This window comes from Montipora capricornis, chromosome 7 (genome assembly GCF_036669925.1).
Source record: "Montipora capricornis isolate CH-2021 chromosome 7, ASM3666992v2, whole genome shotgun sequence".
NCBI lineage: Eukaryota > Metazoa > Cnidaria > Anthozoa > Scleractinia > Acroporidae > Montipora > Montipora capricornis.
The window spans coordinates 16,029,774-16,046,736 of record NC_090889.1 but is presented as its reverse complement, the minus strand read 5'-3'; the positions used below and the strand labels follow the sequence as shown (position 1 = coordinate 16,046,736).

The following is a 16,963-nucleotide window of genomic DNA, read 5'->3' as shown; positions in this document are numbered from 1 at the left end:
AAAGCAATTATGCTCTTATCTATCCCGATTTCCTTTAAGCAGATCTTTAATTTTCCGATTTTGATTTTATGTGAAGCCGATTTTGGCACAATAACAGTCTGATTCTGATACTTAACCTGCGGTGATAAGAAACTAAACTATCGCACTCTGTGCCATTCTAATATTTCATGTTTTCGATCGCCTGTATACGAACAAGAAAAGTAATGTTTTCTTTTCGTTAATACTTTAAACGTGTTTTTCAATATTTTCCATTTCTAATCGCCTCTTCAACAATGATAATAATACGCAGAAATATTAAGTGATTCTTCTTTTGACGCCGTATTGTTCATGAAAAAAATAGGAAGAGCGGCGACATATTTCCTAAGCGAAGTTTGTACGATATTTAGCGATTGTTTTTTACATTGTATGTTTTTCATAAGCATTTTATAACTTTGATGGATCTCTCTGCCAAATTGTGCCCCAAGAGTCTGGAAAACGTGACAACCTTATGTTATTAGAAGCAGACCATATGTTGCTATGGTTACAAATATTGTCTAGTTTAACATAAAAAATATCAGCATATCCCACTTTCACATCAATTTCGGGTGACATTTTTGTGATTTTGTGTGCTACTAGAATTAGGCTTTTTAAATTTAAACTTCCTTGCGGTTTATCTAGAAACAAAATATTATTCGACCAGACTAAGTTGTTTCGATTCAGAGAAACCCACGTCATTTAAAAACATAAATTAAGACCCACAATTGAAATACTTGGCCAATCACTAAATTTCATTGGCTTATCTTTCTGAAAGTTCCTTATCTTTGTTTGAAATTTATGTCTTCTTTGCAAAAAGCGATTACAGACTTAAAAAATCTTTTCGGTTTTTTGCTATGAATATGTATAAGGTCTGGCACTCGTTGCCAAAATATTGAAACGCGGTATAGATGATATCACCCGTTTGCGACAATAATGTAAAAAAAAAAGGATTAAAAAAGTTGCTTTCTCGTGAACGTACGACGAACGAGTAAGCCAAATGAATTCCAAAGGGAGGAAAATGGCGGGAAAAAGCGAGCGCGAGTACACATCCGGGGCCTACAGTCAAAATTTGAGTTTATAATTTACTCGGTGATAATTAATATGAAAGATATGTGCGTTCAAACTGAAACCCATAAGACAAAATGAAATTAATATTGTTCTTCGGAGTGAAGACACCAGCTCAACAAGTTCGGAAACGAGTTTTTTTTGGGAAAAGTATTCTTCGAATTCGTTAACTGAATTTCTGATAAAGAATTTTAATATAAACCATTTAACTTTCGCAACAACTGGCTATAGGCCTTAACAATCTGGAATTACTTTAATGGGCATTACTACTGGAGTATATCGTGACTAATACATTATAATGGTAATTTTTCGTGTCAGAACAAGAAAATCACGCCCTCGTCCAAATTTCAAGCAGTGCCGCATCGTAAGTTCAAAAGGCTCAGCACGACACCTTAAAAACTGTCCTGAATTTTCCCAAACTAACTTTTTAACAAATGCTTACCACAAAAAAGTTGTTAAATATTTCTAAATACTTGTAATATTACAAAAAGAATTAAACTATCTTTCCAAAAAAGATCCCGTGTCACCCTTTCGTGAGTCATTGTTGCCAACAGCTACCAAAGTGCGTCTTAGCGTTATGTCTTTTTTTCGTGACGTTATGTTCGTGTATCGTGTTTTCCTGAGCTGCAGTGATCTATAAATTTGTGGCAAGCTTCTCTGCATCCACATTCAAGCTCCAGCAAGGAAAGCTAGGGAAGCACTGATCTGCTAACATCAAATCCGCCTTTCAACCAAGGTCTTGATCTACGCTTAATTTGGCCATCGAAATTTTTCGGTAAGTTAATTCTAATACAGCTAATAACTCACTTATTAAAACTTAGACTTTCCAATTTTTTTTTCCTATGCAGTAGACCCAGAACATGTGATTCGAGCTTCAAATTTAATCGTTTCATTTTCAACATTTCAAGGCCATACTCTTCTCAGCTCGATTTGTGTTTACTTCTAAGCCAAATCGGAATCCACAAATAGGCCAAAGCTCGGCAAATAAAAAATGATTTCCCTTCCTGGTTTTGGGAAATTATTCATTATAATTAATATTATGAAGTTAAAAACTGAATGTCGTCACCTTCTGACAAATTTGGGCCAGAAGACTTGGAAGTTGCTCCATTACGATTTGGAGGACAAATTTTGTTTATTTTTTCATTTAAATTCAAAGGCATTTAGAAAAATGTCAATCCAACCCAATTTGTAACACTTTTCAAAAATCCCCTTCTCGTCTTAAATTTGAACTTTTTTCGTTACAGAACTTTATTCGAGCGTTGATCAAAGAGGAAACATTACAAGGCTCGTGGACATGAATCCAAGCACCTTCCAGAGCAAAGACGAGCTTGAGTTTCACGTTGCACCAAATTCGTCGAAGAAACCAAACACGGAAGTAATCGCATCTGTGGCTAATGAACTGAAAAACATTGGGGACAAACTCAACGAGTCTTATAATCTGCCTTTCGTAAACAAAGCTAAATTCGCCAAAGCTTTGTCTTGCATGGTGTTAGAGAACAGCATGGATATTTTTGTTGTCTTCTTGAAATCACAAAGATAAATGAAACAGCAAAAATATGGGATAGAATGTGATTTTTTACTTTCATCGTTGTGAAAGAAAACACAGAAAAGGATTGGTTGACTCAGAAAAACGTTTTCTGGAGTATCTGAGATCGTTCTCCACTGACAGGTCTTCAACAAACTTTGACAGGAAAGCACAAATGTGACTGCGGAATCCGCAAATGAAGTCTGTCGATGAAATTACGAAAATGAACTTATGTGAGAAATAGTCAAGTTTTTCACATTCAATAAACACTGCAATGATATTTCAATGGAAAAGAATATGAAGATAGTTCGCCTCTCAAATCGTAAAAATTATTTGTTCTATATATAATATTTTTTACCAGTATAAATGAACGTTCATCGCTGAAATTCTGTAGCAACCTAAACTTGCATGATTTGCATAACCTTTGCTTACAGCTGTAAATTAAATGTTATTCTCCAAAAGTGTAGATCCTAAGTACAAAAGAACAAAGATGTGTTAAAATGTGCCAGCCAATGGGACAGTCATTTTATTAAAAGTGTTACTTATGATGTATTTTAGCCACCCTTTGTGCCAACCTATATGAAACCATTAACAGACTGAGTGAATTTGGGAAGAAATTCTATTGGTCAGTTCACCACGCATGATAACAAGCAAAATTGTTTGTTCTTTATTTACCAGAAATTTTTACACATGAAAATTCATAACCTTATTCAGATCAAAGCAGATCAACTTGAAAATAATTTTCAAGCTTCCTTCCCCGTTGCAGAGCTGGTCACCCGCGCAAATGATTTAATTCGAAAAAGCTTAGTTGTGAATTCATCAAAAAATGGTGAATACGAATAAACAATTACACTGAAATACTTAGACATTTATATTATATAGAGTTTTCCTGAAGCCTACCGTCACTTTTATTTAGAAAAACTGTTTCTGCTAAATTGGATTTCGAATCCAGGGTAATTTTGATGGGTAGAAATAAATCCTTGCCAAGACAGCGAAAAGCTCCAGCAGTTAAGAAAGCGATTTCGGAAAATAATACAACTGGTTAGCAAAATGAATTACCTTTGGTCGCAATGGAAAATCTTTAGACCAAGTACAGTGAATACACCTTTTGAAATGTGAAAGCCCTTTGCAGGCATTTCAGTTTGGGATTTCGGTTTTGGCAACAGGGTGCAAAGGAGGGCTAATTTCGCGGCTAGTTATGATTAAAGATACACCTCATGTTTTTTCCCCAATTTTGAATCCTTCGTACATATAGACTAAAAGTGGATGGTTGCTAGGATCAATGAGTGCTGTACGACCTTGATTTTTTCCAGGTAAAGTTGAGACATCTATCCTTTCATATCATTTCGATCTTTTGGCGCTAACGGTAATTTTTGTCCGCATTTTTACGGTTAGTTTGAAATTGTTATGAAGTTTCACGGCTGACAGCCTCAACACAACTTTACTTCAAGCATAGACAATCGTAAAGAAAAAAATCACCAACAGTCTTGCCGTGAACAACCGAAAAAATCACCCCTCGTCTAAATGTAGGAAAAATGTGGTACTCTTACAAATACAGGATATCTTACACAAAAGATCGTGCAATGAAGGGGAAGCTCGCTTTTTATTGTCTAATCGTGTTAGTTATCATGACGACACCTATATCCTCACATATGAATGATAAAAACAATATCTTCACTGTGCGCGGTGAACCATGCCAAGTAATTCGGCGAATAAATTACTTTGATTTGTAGCTCTACACGATGCGTAGAAGAAGGCATGCAGAAAATCATCCAAACATCCTGAGAAAATCGAGTTTTCGGACGCCTGCGAGAATAGCCACAGTGATGTACTACATGTAGCTCTTTCCCGCATCCCACATCCCGTATCCCACAAACCCGCAACCTGTCCCCATGGGAAATCCATTCCACAGTGTCGAGGGTGGTCTGGTATCGAGTTAACATCAAGTAACCGCAAAAAAGTCACTGCAAGGAAATGCTTCTGTAAAAGAAGCGCCAGAAAATCACCGATTATGAAATAACAAGGCAAAACCACCATGTCTGGCTTCAAAAAGCTATTTAGGAAGAAGGGTTCAAGCACAAAGAATGCCTTATCCACGGAAGACGTCAGTGAGGCAGGAAGTATCTCGTCCGGTTATTCCATCGCCAAGGATAAAGATTTGCCAAAGCTTCATAAGGCAGTGTGGACCGGGGATTTGGCCAAAGTCAAACAGATTGTTAAGAAAGGAGACATCAACCAGCTCGACAGAGAAAACAGGTAGCTTATAAGGCAACAAGTCTTACATATAATTGGCGATGAATCGAAATCTTGCACGATATCAATTAACAGCCCTGTTCGTTGGTTTCTGTAGCAACTCCGTTGGCGTCCTTTGCAACTCGCAAATGTCGTTCGTGTTTTCGTAGTTACTTTTGTGTAGATCTCGGACAAGTTCTATAATACGAGAATTTTCATTTGATTTCTTAGGTTTAAAAGCTCCTGAACCTTCTGAAATCGATTGTTATTATATGTTATCAGCATTCAAATTGCTCTCATTTGACTGTTTGTGTTTGACTTTTTGAACCAATTTAAGCTTATTTGTTATTCTTTTTTTTATGAATTAGAAGCTTGAAATATTTCATCGATATCGTCACCAATTGTTTAAATTATTGTAGCATGCTAACGAACGGTGCAAATCCTCGATCAAAAACGTTTTACGAGTTGAAGTACATTGTCGTTTTTTAAGTCAGTCTATATGTCAAAATGGTCATTAACATAAACCTGATAACTTAATTATTATTATCCTATGCGAAGCTAATGATGCAATTTAGCTGTATTTAAGCTCTTATTTCTTTTTCTCGCTCTCAATCCAAGCTACGTTCAGAGAAATGTCTTTACTAATAGCTAATTTGTCGGTAATCCTTTTATCAATTTTTTCTGTATCGTTGCTTAACAATGCAAACTTGAAAACGGTCTTGAGTGCTCATTGTATACATCAAGTTATACACACACAGAACTAAAATATACTGGGTGCTAAGTACACAAAAAGCATTGTTGTACAAATTGGACAAAGAAACGAGACTAAGTTAACTAGTTTGAATGTAAAATTAATCAGGTTGTCTAAGTTATGCATCTTACATTGTATGCCTCCAATTTCACCCATTCATACCTGAACTCCATCCCATTGACGAATGTGTCTGGAGTTAGAAAGAGTAAAATCAATAATGTCACTCTCACCTGAACTGGAAGGTTTACTATGTAACATGATAATGATTATTGTTTGTCCAAGTTCATCCCAGAAGGATTATGTACCTCAATGGAATTTGACCATCTGGGTAAAAGTAATCTTGAGAAGGACTGTTGGTACTAGTGACTGACGTTTCGACAACCTTAGCGAAAGTCATCTTCAGAGTCAAGTGGTGTTTGGAAATTCAAATGAATGTAGAGATGCTCTGGTAGACCTGTGTTGTGATTGGTAGTGGTTTTGAGGATGGTGATTAGTGCATTACGAGATCTGGTTTGTAAGTGAATGTTGAAGTAGACGATCAGACGATCAAATTACATTGAGATATGTAACTCTTGCGTTCATTTTCTAGGATTATTTATTTTCTGAAGATCATCCCCTCCTTTGCACTTGAGTGATTAAATGATAGAAAATCTTACAGCTTGTGGCTCAATTCAGAGTGTTTTGACTTCTCATGGAGAAATATATAATATTCCATTGTATTCACATTCCTCAGAACTGCCCTTCACTTGGCTTGTGCCCAGGGAAAAAAGAAGATATTGTGTGAAATTTCTCCTGAAAAACAATGCCAAAGACAAATCTTTGTGACAACAATGGTCGCACACCATTAATGAAGGTACTGCATTACAGGTGTAGCTTCAAAATTATGCTGTCAGTATTCATTTATTGAATAAACCTAAAGTTGAAGGGAAAATACAGCTACAAGGGATTGAAGACAAGGGCTGATAGGAAGATGGTTGTGTAATAATAAATTAGTTCAAATTTTAAGCCACTATTGTAATTTTGAGACCTTGAAACATCACTTATGTCCAGAAATGCAAAGTTGTATACTGTAATAGGCCTCATCACAGTTTTGGAAGTCATCTTGAAGGGTAGGCAAACTTGTCCGAATATTAAACAGTGTTTCTATGGGAATCTGCGTGAAACTTGAGAAAACCTTGACTGTAGACAAATTTGTGAATGGTAAACTTTAGCTGCTAACCAAAGGATTTTACTGATAAAATTTGAGGATCCTACCTGTGCTAGAATTTGACCAGCGAAATTTTAAATTTTGCCATACAATTGCTTGGAATATATGCTCATTAAGGTATGTGTTTTGTGGCAAAAAATTACAGAACCTTCCATGTATGCCAATGGAGCTCTTCAAGGTCAGCTTTTTTTTTTTTTTTTAAGTTGACTGCTGACCAGGTACTGGGTTTTGCTTGGATCACAGGCTCATGTCAGGTTAACTTACTGCAAGAATAAACAACCTGGGAGCTCTGCTTTTAGGCTTGGCTTTAGAAATCTATATACATTCAGGGTTCTTCCTAGTTTTCAGCGCAACAGGTATGGCACCTTTTCAAACCAGTAAAGCAATTGGTTAATGTTGGATGTTCTGCAAAGGATAAGCGACTTCTGAGCGTTTGCAGGCGGTAATAAGTGCTCTTACAAGCGGTAAATTTTATTACCGGTTACCGCCTGATAAGAAGAACCCTGACATTACCGGTAGTTATGGCGACCACTGTGAAAGGGTGGAAGACTTTTTATATAACTTCACAGACTCTAGGGTTACTTTTTTCAAGGAGATTGAAAATAGTCAACTGTTTCTAATAGATGTAAAAAGAGAAACCAACAAAGACTGTTTCAAAGTGAGCCACCGACGATGCTGAATTTGACATGTTAGCTCATTCCAATGGACTGATTGGTGATGAAATTTGATTCTTGGAGTGCGCAAGTTATTGAAAGGTGCAATTATAATGCAATGTTTGCAGGTAGTTGAATGTCAATTTCTTGCCTGCACTAAACTGTTGCTTGATAATGGAGCCGAGGCTGATGTAGTGGACGTCAACAACAGCACATCGCTTCACTTGGCAGCAGCTAATGGAGATGTTGATACTGCCGGGCTTTTGTTGGAGAGAGAAGCAAACATTGATGCTCAAGACAAGGCAAGATAATTATCATTAATTATAATTTAAAATACTACAGTAACAATGATTATTATGTTACATTTCAATTCACCATGCCTTCAACAAGGCATATTCAAAATATTATCAATGGGTATTTTACACTTTACATTGATTTCAAGAATAAATCACAGATAATTAAGCTGAGCACATATGTATGCTCTGCATACACCTCCCCACTCCACAACTCCCCCCCCCCCAAACAAAAAACAAATAAACAATAAACAAAAACATAATCAAAGGAAAAAAAAAACTCAGATTAAGGAAATGCACAACTTACAAAATAATTAAAGTAGTTCACATTGGTGGAAGGTATGTGTTCTTGACTATCACTCCATCAACCCAATTTCTCAATTAAAAAAAAAAAAAAGAAACTGCATTTTACAGTTCTTTCATGTACCACCTGGGGCTTTTCAGTAAAATCTGAGGTTGCTGGCTCAGGTTTGAGAATATATAACAGACAGACTATTGTCTTCAATATGAACTTTAATCTTAGGTTTGAAAAGAAACCCCGCAACTTCTCTGATGCATTTCGTCAGCGGCTGGTACAAAGCACAGGTCATGTTTTACCAATACAGAAAGTATATCCTAAACATTCATAAAAGCTAACCTGTGACCTGTGAACTGTGTTTTGTACCTGCCGTTTTCGTCAGCTGTCAGTGCTTATTTAAACCAGTAGATAATCCCTATCTGACTTGTGTACAGTATCTTGAACATGCATTACAAGTGTGCGTTCATGTATTATACACTGTTTTTTGTAATTCCAGACACGTTTAAATTTTCAAATTGCTACTCAACTGAACCATTTCCTTTACAGGAAGGCTTTGCACCGTTACATGTAGCTTCATCTCTTGGAAACTTGGAGTTTGTAAATTTCTTGATTAACGAAAGAGCAAAGATTGATGCAGTTGATGCTTATGGAAGGTACAATAAACTATTTGACTCTCATGGTTTGAAAAGAGGGTTTTTTAAATGATAATAGTGAGACTTTCATTCCTGTACAATAATTAATCCCAGGTATGCCAAGTACTGAAGAATTCAAAAGTCTGATGTCTAGAGACACTAGAGATGAAACGTTACTATCTAGCCTGCAAGCATGCTCTTTTGCAATTGTCATGCGTGTGGCAAAGGCGCGAGAGGATTGTAAACTGAAGAGCCTGATCACAGGCTTAAACTTATCTAATTTTTTTCCTGTTTTAATTATTTTTTAATAAAATTAAATCAAAGAACCAATGCAAGAAAAGTGAAGGAACCCTTTGGCTATTAAAGTGGGTCATACAATCATGTAGAGCTTTGCCTGCCTTATGGGCAAGTTAGAGATTTTGACTTTTTTCTGGACCTGAACCTGGGATAAACATGTACCAGAATGAAAGGTATACTGACTGAATTACGTTAATTTGCACCTCTCTAATACCAGAATGAAATTCATACCTGTTATTGATTTCTCACAAATGCCCCTTAAAGACTCTAAAACAGGCAGGTCTAAAACACACTCAGGTCACATTCCACAAGTCAAGACTAGAAGTCCTTGTTCCTGTTCCAGGTGTTCAGTTGGTAAATGTGGTGAAAGATGGACTTGAAACAACATTTTTGTATGTAGAGGGAGTAGGGCTAGGAGGTGCTTTTGTGTTCTTTATTTATCTGTATCACAGTGAGTACGCAAACCTGTGACCTGTGTTTTAGACCCTCCCCTGTAAAACTTTGAAATGTTGAGACACATTAATTAATTAATTTTGTTGTTGAAAAATTGCATATTAAATCTTGTCCCATTGAATGACTATGAAGCCTTCGGCATTTTGTATAATTTATAAATCCAACAATTTGTTCTTGATTAAATGTTTGTAGGTCGTCATTAATGACAGCAGCCAGTGAGGGACACATTGCTATTGTGCGGCTGTTTTTGCAGCACAATGCCAACACGGAGCAAAAAGATTCTCAGGGATGGAAGGCTTCGGATCATGCTGTCATTCATGGGCACCACAGGTACAGCCAAGCATACAGGGATGTACTAATCAGGCACAATTTCAAGGATTAACCCATTGACTCTCAGGGGTTCCCCATTGATGAGTAAAATCGTCCGGCATTAGACAGAGTCTGGCCAGTATACTGTAGGTTGGTTTGGGTGTCAAAAAAAATTAAAGGGTTAAAATGTGTATTTGAGCCTCAATTTGAGATTGCAAATTGAATGATCAATTCAAGGTGATGTGGACTTGACTGAATAATTATTTTCATCAAAATGTTTTTTTTCCAACTCTTGAGCTTCTAAAACTCAGGGTGCGGCTGAAACCGAGAGCAGCTTATATACTGGTGATTGCAGTATGTGACGTAAAAAAAAAAGCAGTACTTTGAGAGTAAACTGTAACTGAGCTAATATCGAGAACATGGAATGGCATATTTTAGTTTTGCTTCTTCCTCTGGACAGTACAGCTACATGTATCCACCATAGGGACCCCTCTTAGAAACTGCCCACCCATTCCCCCCTCCCCCCAGCAATTTGTCACTGGTGTGCAGTTAAAAACAGCTGTTGTCATTATTCAACCATTACCTATCATTTTTGTAGTGTTGCAAACATCATCGAAGAATATGAAGACCAACAAGAGCAGGCAAGAAACGAAGCCAGAAGTATAAAATCAAACCAGTCAACACCAAGCAAGAGAAAAGATTTGTCTGGGTTTGCAGGTCAATCTGCAACAGCAACTAATGAAATGGATTTCTCATTTGGAGGTCCTGTGGCTGATGAGGAAGGTAAGCATACTGGAAAAATAGATGAACCATAATGATATGATAATTTTCATTATCCTGAAACTTATGGGGTATAATAAATGTTGGGCACGATGATGGGAACGGGGGGTGGGGGGGGGGGGGGTGCTGGCTTTCACCCCTAATCTCCACTCTCTAATTATGGTTAAAACTGAAATAATTGTAAAGATGTAAGACTAACAAAATTACATTTTGAAATTAAGATTTCTATTAGTTTTTTCGTGGTGTATGAGAACATTTTCATTCCATAGTGTTGACATACATGTAACTATAATCATTAATTAGTATGATTATTACAATTATATTTAAAGTGGCACCCATAATAAATAATAATAATAATAATAATAATAATAATAATAATAATATGTTTGCAAATATTGTGTAAAACCAGAGGGAAAAGATTTTATTGTTCCACTAAAACAGAAATTAAAAATAACTCTAAGATTTGCAAAACAATGCTTTGCAATTTTGTGGACTGAAGGAATACAGTACATGTAATTCTGTGTGTTTTTGTTGTTGTAGACTGGATAAACTTAAACACTAAAGCGTGCAGTGTGTTGTGATCTCACTTGAACTTTATTGAACTTGAACTTTATTGTCACAATATAACATTACAATTCTTAACTTTTTTACAGTTGGCCCACAAATAGTAAATCTAATCTAGGCGAGTCAACTGTGTACAATACCTCTACTACAATTTTTTCTTTCTTTTTTGAACGTTTTCTGTTGTTTCAGTCTATAACTTTGTAATGAAATGAAAACAATGGAGTGTAAGGGTGCGTTCCTTTGGGATGATCCGATAGGATCATTGATCCAAGATCACTTGGATCACGGTGTATCAAAGGAACCGGTGAATCCATTCTGGGAAAGGATTCTTTGGTTCCTTCGATGCACGGTGATCCAAGTGATCTTGGATCAGTGACCCCGTTTGGATCATCCCAAAGGAACGCACCCTATTAAAGTGTGCATATTCTTAGGAGCGCTCATCTTGGATCAGTGATCCTTTTTCGGATCATCCCAAAGCTATGTATGTGTGTGTATTCTTAGGAGCGGTCAAATCACCGATTTTTAGCAAATCAAACCCCAATGATGTACTGGTGCATTTTTCAAACTGAATCTGTGGAGTTTCTCCAAATTTCATGAAGTTCAACAAAACGTAAGATTTACACGCAACTCCCCGGCACAATTTTAATTCTTATCATCACTGTTATGAGAATAATACTAAAGCATGATCATAATATTTTCGTGCAACTGATAGGGTATAACAGTGTGTCAGAAAAAGAAGATCATTCTGTCAGCCGGTAAGTACATGTAACTAAGTTTTACTTAATAGACAAGCTAATTTCATGCTGCTCTGGCTTAAAATAATGGAACTTACAAAGTTACTGTTCAAGACCCTTTTTTGACAGAAACTCATATGTACTGTAACATGGAAAAAATATTAATTTTGTATCTAGAAGTCCTGCCACTGCAATCTCTCAAAATTTGTAAATGTCCCAAGATGTGACAGATACCTTCAATTCTAAAAAAAGGTCATTTACATGTAGCAGTCATGAGGCGAACAGCGATAACTTATTCATATTTAATTTTATTATTAAAACTTGAATTCAAAGACTTCAGGGTAGTTGTGATATCCTGAGTTAAAAAATTAATTTGTGAATTTGGAATCAGCATAAGATCTATACTTTTTGTCCATTCATTGAACCCAAACATAAAAAAATTGACAGTGTCTGTGGAAGTTACATGTAAGATGCTTTTTAATCCAGAAAGTTTAATTTATGCCACCTTAGCTCAAGAAACGTCATTAATAATTGATAATAATTCAACAAGTTAGCTGTTTCCTCCATGATAGTTTTCACAACATTGGAAAAATTGGAGTGGTTTTTATATTTTTATATAAACAAAATACCCCAACAAACTTCAGTAGCTTCAATAATTTTTGGGTAAGTGTTGACTCTTACACTAAGTGTATATCACCAAATTTATGTTTAGCTATAGATCGTTTAAATGGTCGATTAATCCTCAAGAAAATAAGCTTTACGCAGTTTGATGTGGCTTTATACGTCTGGTTACTGAAAACTGGAGCATTTGTTAAGTAACGGACTTAAAGCAGGTGAAAGCATTAGCTTTAATAAGCTGAGACAACGAAAAAGTTTTAAAGTGTTTTGTTGCGATTAGTACACCGTTGGAAATTCCAAGAAGCATGACAGCATCTTTTCATGCAGTTATTTTGAAGGCCGGCTATTTTTAACACTGTTGTTTGACGCACCACGATATCTATTGTTGATATCGTGTAGTGGGGTTTAAAGGATTGTTTTTAGGAAACTTCACTTAGTATTTCGTTGCTGGCCGGGTTAAACTTTGCATTCCGAGATCCTCAAATGGTAAATGTTTTTTTTAATGAAAATGTTAACTTATGAAAGTAGCGTTCTTTTCAATAACTTTTTAGTTCGCTTTTTTTAGAAATTCACAAAGACCACGTTCAATTCATTTCGTGAGTGCTGCTCAGTGAAGCAATTAGCGTAGTCCAAGTAGTAAACAACTTGTATGGTTTTTTTGTGGAAAGCACCTTCCACTCCCCACCCCCCTTAAAAAACGTACATTATGTTTTATTAATAGCCCACTTCGATATGTTAAAATCAATCCTAAACAAAAGGTATCATCTCGAGGCTCTTGGGAATAAACTCCTACAAATCCTTATATTTATTCCCGAGAGCCTGAGATGATGACTTTTGTTTTGGACTGAATTTTAGTATACCGAAAGTGGGATATGGTAGACTGCCAGCAGCCTCTTATGAGTCAGTCAAACCGCCCGCTTTTGTCAGCCTTTCTCGAGTAAATTTATCTTTTAGGTACAGATTTTTTTTCCCGCAAAAAGTATTATGTTCCCCTTGACGCTGCGATAGCTCTGTTTTGATTGGCTTTTGCAACAGTGGGCGTGCTATAGCTGAATCTCCCAAGGGAGGCGTTCTATAAATAAATCTACCCGGAAAAGGGTTGACCCTGGGGTCAAGTATGGGAGATAGAGGCTCCCCTTAACTCCTGCTACTAACACCATTCGACCAAGGATCCCGGAAATTTCGGTTAAATATCAAATGGACTAGTCGTTTTCCGAAAAATCCGTTTGGAAAATGTGGATTACCTCCAGAGGTCGCTTTTCTTTCAGCTAATTAATTCTTGCTATGCTCGTCAAAATACAGCACAACTCGTATCAAAAAAAATACCCAGCGATACTACAAACCAAAGCATCGAATAAGATATAGAGAATATTACATGGCCGCGCGGAGATACGAAATTTCTCTTCAAGTGTTGAAAAATATTTCACGAGTGAGCGCAGCGCACGAGTGAAATATTTTCCATCACGAGAAGAGAAAGGCATCGAAAGGAGGGCTTTTACTTCGTGTAGAAGACACACATGACGTAGAACAATAGAACAAAAAATCGTGAAACAATACCTAATCAGAATTCTAAATCCCTTAAGACCCCTAATGCTTTTGTTACGTCATGTGCGTCTTCTACACGACGTAAAAGCAACTAGGAGCCCTTTTCATTTGTAACCATAGAAACAGTGATTTTTTCACGTGTAAAAATGACATGTTATCTTCACGTGTGAAGATATCATGTTTTTGCGCGAAAGCTCACTTGGTATTTCATTGGTGTTTACATAATAAATATGCATATTCCTTTGTGGGTAAATGGAATAGAAGATGCTTTGGCCGTTGGCCTCGCGTTCGAGCGAATTTGTGCAGAGGAATGTCCCATACTGTCATCGACTGACACGCCTGGTTTGATTAGACCTTTCACCTCGTCCTATCAATCATAGTTAATCTAGGAAAACTAAACTATTGCTTTGAAATTATTAGTCATTCAGAAGGCGGTGGTGATTCATGGGAATCCTCGGGTGATGAAGACGAGAACATGTTTGGATCTAAGGCCAAGGTTTGTTTTGCTTTGGGAAGAAACTATAATTGCATTTTATTCATAAATTTTTGGGTCTCCATTGCCTGAGAAACACTGTGTCTTTTAGCTTCGACAACAAGTTAAAAAAAAAATGAAATGTTCATTTTAATATCTTCTCTCACAATACTGAAACGGTGAATATTTAGTTAGAGCTGAAAGCAACTGATGGCTTTTTTCTGTTTATACAATAAATATTTTTTTTACAACAATTTACTTGAATTTACTTAAATTTATATAATCCTTAAAGTGTAGCTGGCTTCCCCTTTTTGTTTTTAGCGAACAGGTGCAAAACCGAGTCTACTCGCAGCTCTTAATAAGTCATCCAAGCCAGTCACTCGAGCCGGTTCAGATGTTTCAACGCAAAGTGCCAAATGTAAGTCTTGCTCTCTTAATTTAAGGTTACCTGTTTGGTGTTTTCATGAAAGGTTAGGAATAATCGTGAAAAGCGTGGGTTGCCATTATTTTACCGATTATTTCCGAAATTAGGACCGAATAGCATGTTCTTTGGTTAGGAGCACGAAGAGAATCAGCACTTCATCAGACCGTTCATCGGTGTTGTGCTCTCGATTTGCTCGTGTCTGTTTAAATTAAGGTAAAATGAATTGCGAATCTGTCATCAAAAACAGTAGAAATCATAATTTTGCTATCGTAGGTAATCTTGCCGTTACTGGTCAAAACGTTGGTGTTTTATACACTTCCGGATATCAGAATATCAATAATAATAATAATAATAATAATAATATCTGACCTGCTAATCACCCTTTCTCGCAGTCGGAGACTGAATTGCTAAGGGCGCAGCTCAACGAGGTCGGACTGAAGGAGCTGTGCAGCCGGCTATGCACTCGGCCCTGAACACAATCCAAGTATGACCTCGGAGCACAGCACCTCAGCCAGATAAAACAGACTGGGAGTCGATTTTGCGGAGGGTGGAAAACCGGAGTGCCCGGGGATATTCTCGGTTTTCACGTGACGTCACGGCCGCCATGTTTGTGTCCCTAAACAAAAAAAAGGCGGCCATGTTTGTATCCCGAGCCAATCCTCCGGGAATTGAACTGTACTGTTGTGCAAATGTTTTCTTTTGTTTTCGTTAAAAAAAAAACCAACAATACCCTCGGATTAGTAAGACAGATATCGCCTGAAATTCAGCCCACATAAGAAACAAGAATGCGATCCCGGGTCCGCAGAGGTGGGAGGCACGAGCGTTACCACGGGACCATCCTTACTCCCCCTTGTTTGTTTTTTAACTAGCTTCAAGTCGCATTCCAGTCAAAACAGTTGCTGCAAAGACAGAGCCCATTCAAGGTTTGTAAACTAATTATCTTTAGAGCGGTTTTCAATTGAGTGTCGAAAGTAATTAGCTAATTACTTTGGTTTTGCATTACATCACTCAGTGATTGGTTCAAAGTTCTCGCGCCATTTTTTCAACCAATCAGAAGTGAAACCAAAACCAATCATGTCTCACGCGTGCACATTTTCTCGCGCTTTGTGTCGGCTACGTGTAATTGCTTCGAGTTTTGATTGGTTTACTGGATTGTCTCCGTGCTTTTTGATTGGCCAAAGTATTTACTTTGGTTTTGGTTTTACGACACTCGATTGAAACTCGTTTTAATTAAACAAAATGCTGTTTGGACTTCCCCCTCCCCCACAGTCTTTCTCTCGGTCGCCTTGGATGACATAATAGACCTGTTTTAGCTTGTACGTTTTGTTTTCCTATTTCAGACCATGGGAATTTTTCTTTTGTTTTTTTCATACGTTATGCGTATATATGCACGTACAGAAGACAAGATTTGAAAGAAAGTATTCTCTAGAGTAATATCACGTAGTCTGAAATGGGAAAACAAAACGTACAAGCTAAAAATGCCAAACATTAAATAATACAGAGCTGTAAGCTCCCAAATATCCACCGAAACCTAACGCGACATTTCCTTTCGTTTTACACAAAGTGTATTCCCAACCCTTTACAAGGGCCTGAGTAAACGAAAGGAAATCCTGCGTATATCCGGTACAGAACATAAAAAATTAACATTTAATCATATCAGAGAGTAGCGACGGTTTGGTCTTTTGACACAGATATGGAGTATTTAGGTCTAAGCACCGATTTCAAGACGGTTATCCTTTTGTAGACTGTGTGGTAACAGAGCGTTTCACCCCCAGAGAGTTCGACCCTTGCACGTTCGCCCGACATATTTCGAGTTCGACCCTCAGTCGTTGTGATCATTTCAACAAATCAAGCGACACCAATATGTCGACGATTTTCGCACTTCAGAACTGAAAAGCAACACCGTGACTTAAAGTCAGAGTTGAAATAAAGAGTAAACGAGGTGATTAATTCAGCTTGGAGTACTTTTATCCGGATATAAATGCGTACTGCGTAGCCAGTTTTTTAATTATAGTCGATGTGAATTTAAAGGCAAACTTAAGGCGCTTTCCTTTTGTCAGGACTGGCCGGCCATACCCGTCAGTTTGCAAAGAAAA

General features: G+C 37.1%; 1 protein-coding gene across 1 annotated transcript in view; it reads left to right on the top strand.

The window, feature by feature from the left end:
- The first annotated feature begins 4,557 nt into the window (after positions 1-4,557).
- The window catches only part of LOC138058316 (trichohyalin-like), an 80,999-nt gene continuing 68,593 nt past the window's right edge, over positions 4,558-16,963 (top strand). Inside the window, 12 exon segments of the mRNA XM_068904249.1 lie at positions 4,558-4,861; positions 6,322-6,367; positions 6,369-6,395; positions 6,397-6,441; positions 7,577-7,750; positions 8,586-8,692; positions 9,614-9,751; positions 10,329-10,513; positions 11,787-11,829; positions 14,392-14,467; positions 14,765-14,861; positions 15,737-15,790. Of these exon segments, the coding sequence (XP_068760350.1) occupies positions 4,641-4,861; positions 6,322-6,367; positions 6,369-6,395; positions 6,397-6,441; positions 7,577-7,750; positions 8,586-8,692; positions 9,614-9,751; positions 10,329-10,513; positions 11,787-11,829; positions 14,392-14,467; positions 14,765-14,861; positions 15,737-15,790 (1,213 nt within the window). The 5' untranslated portion in view covers positions 4,558-4,640.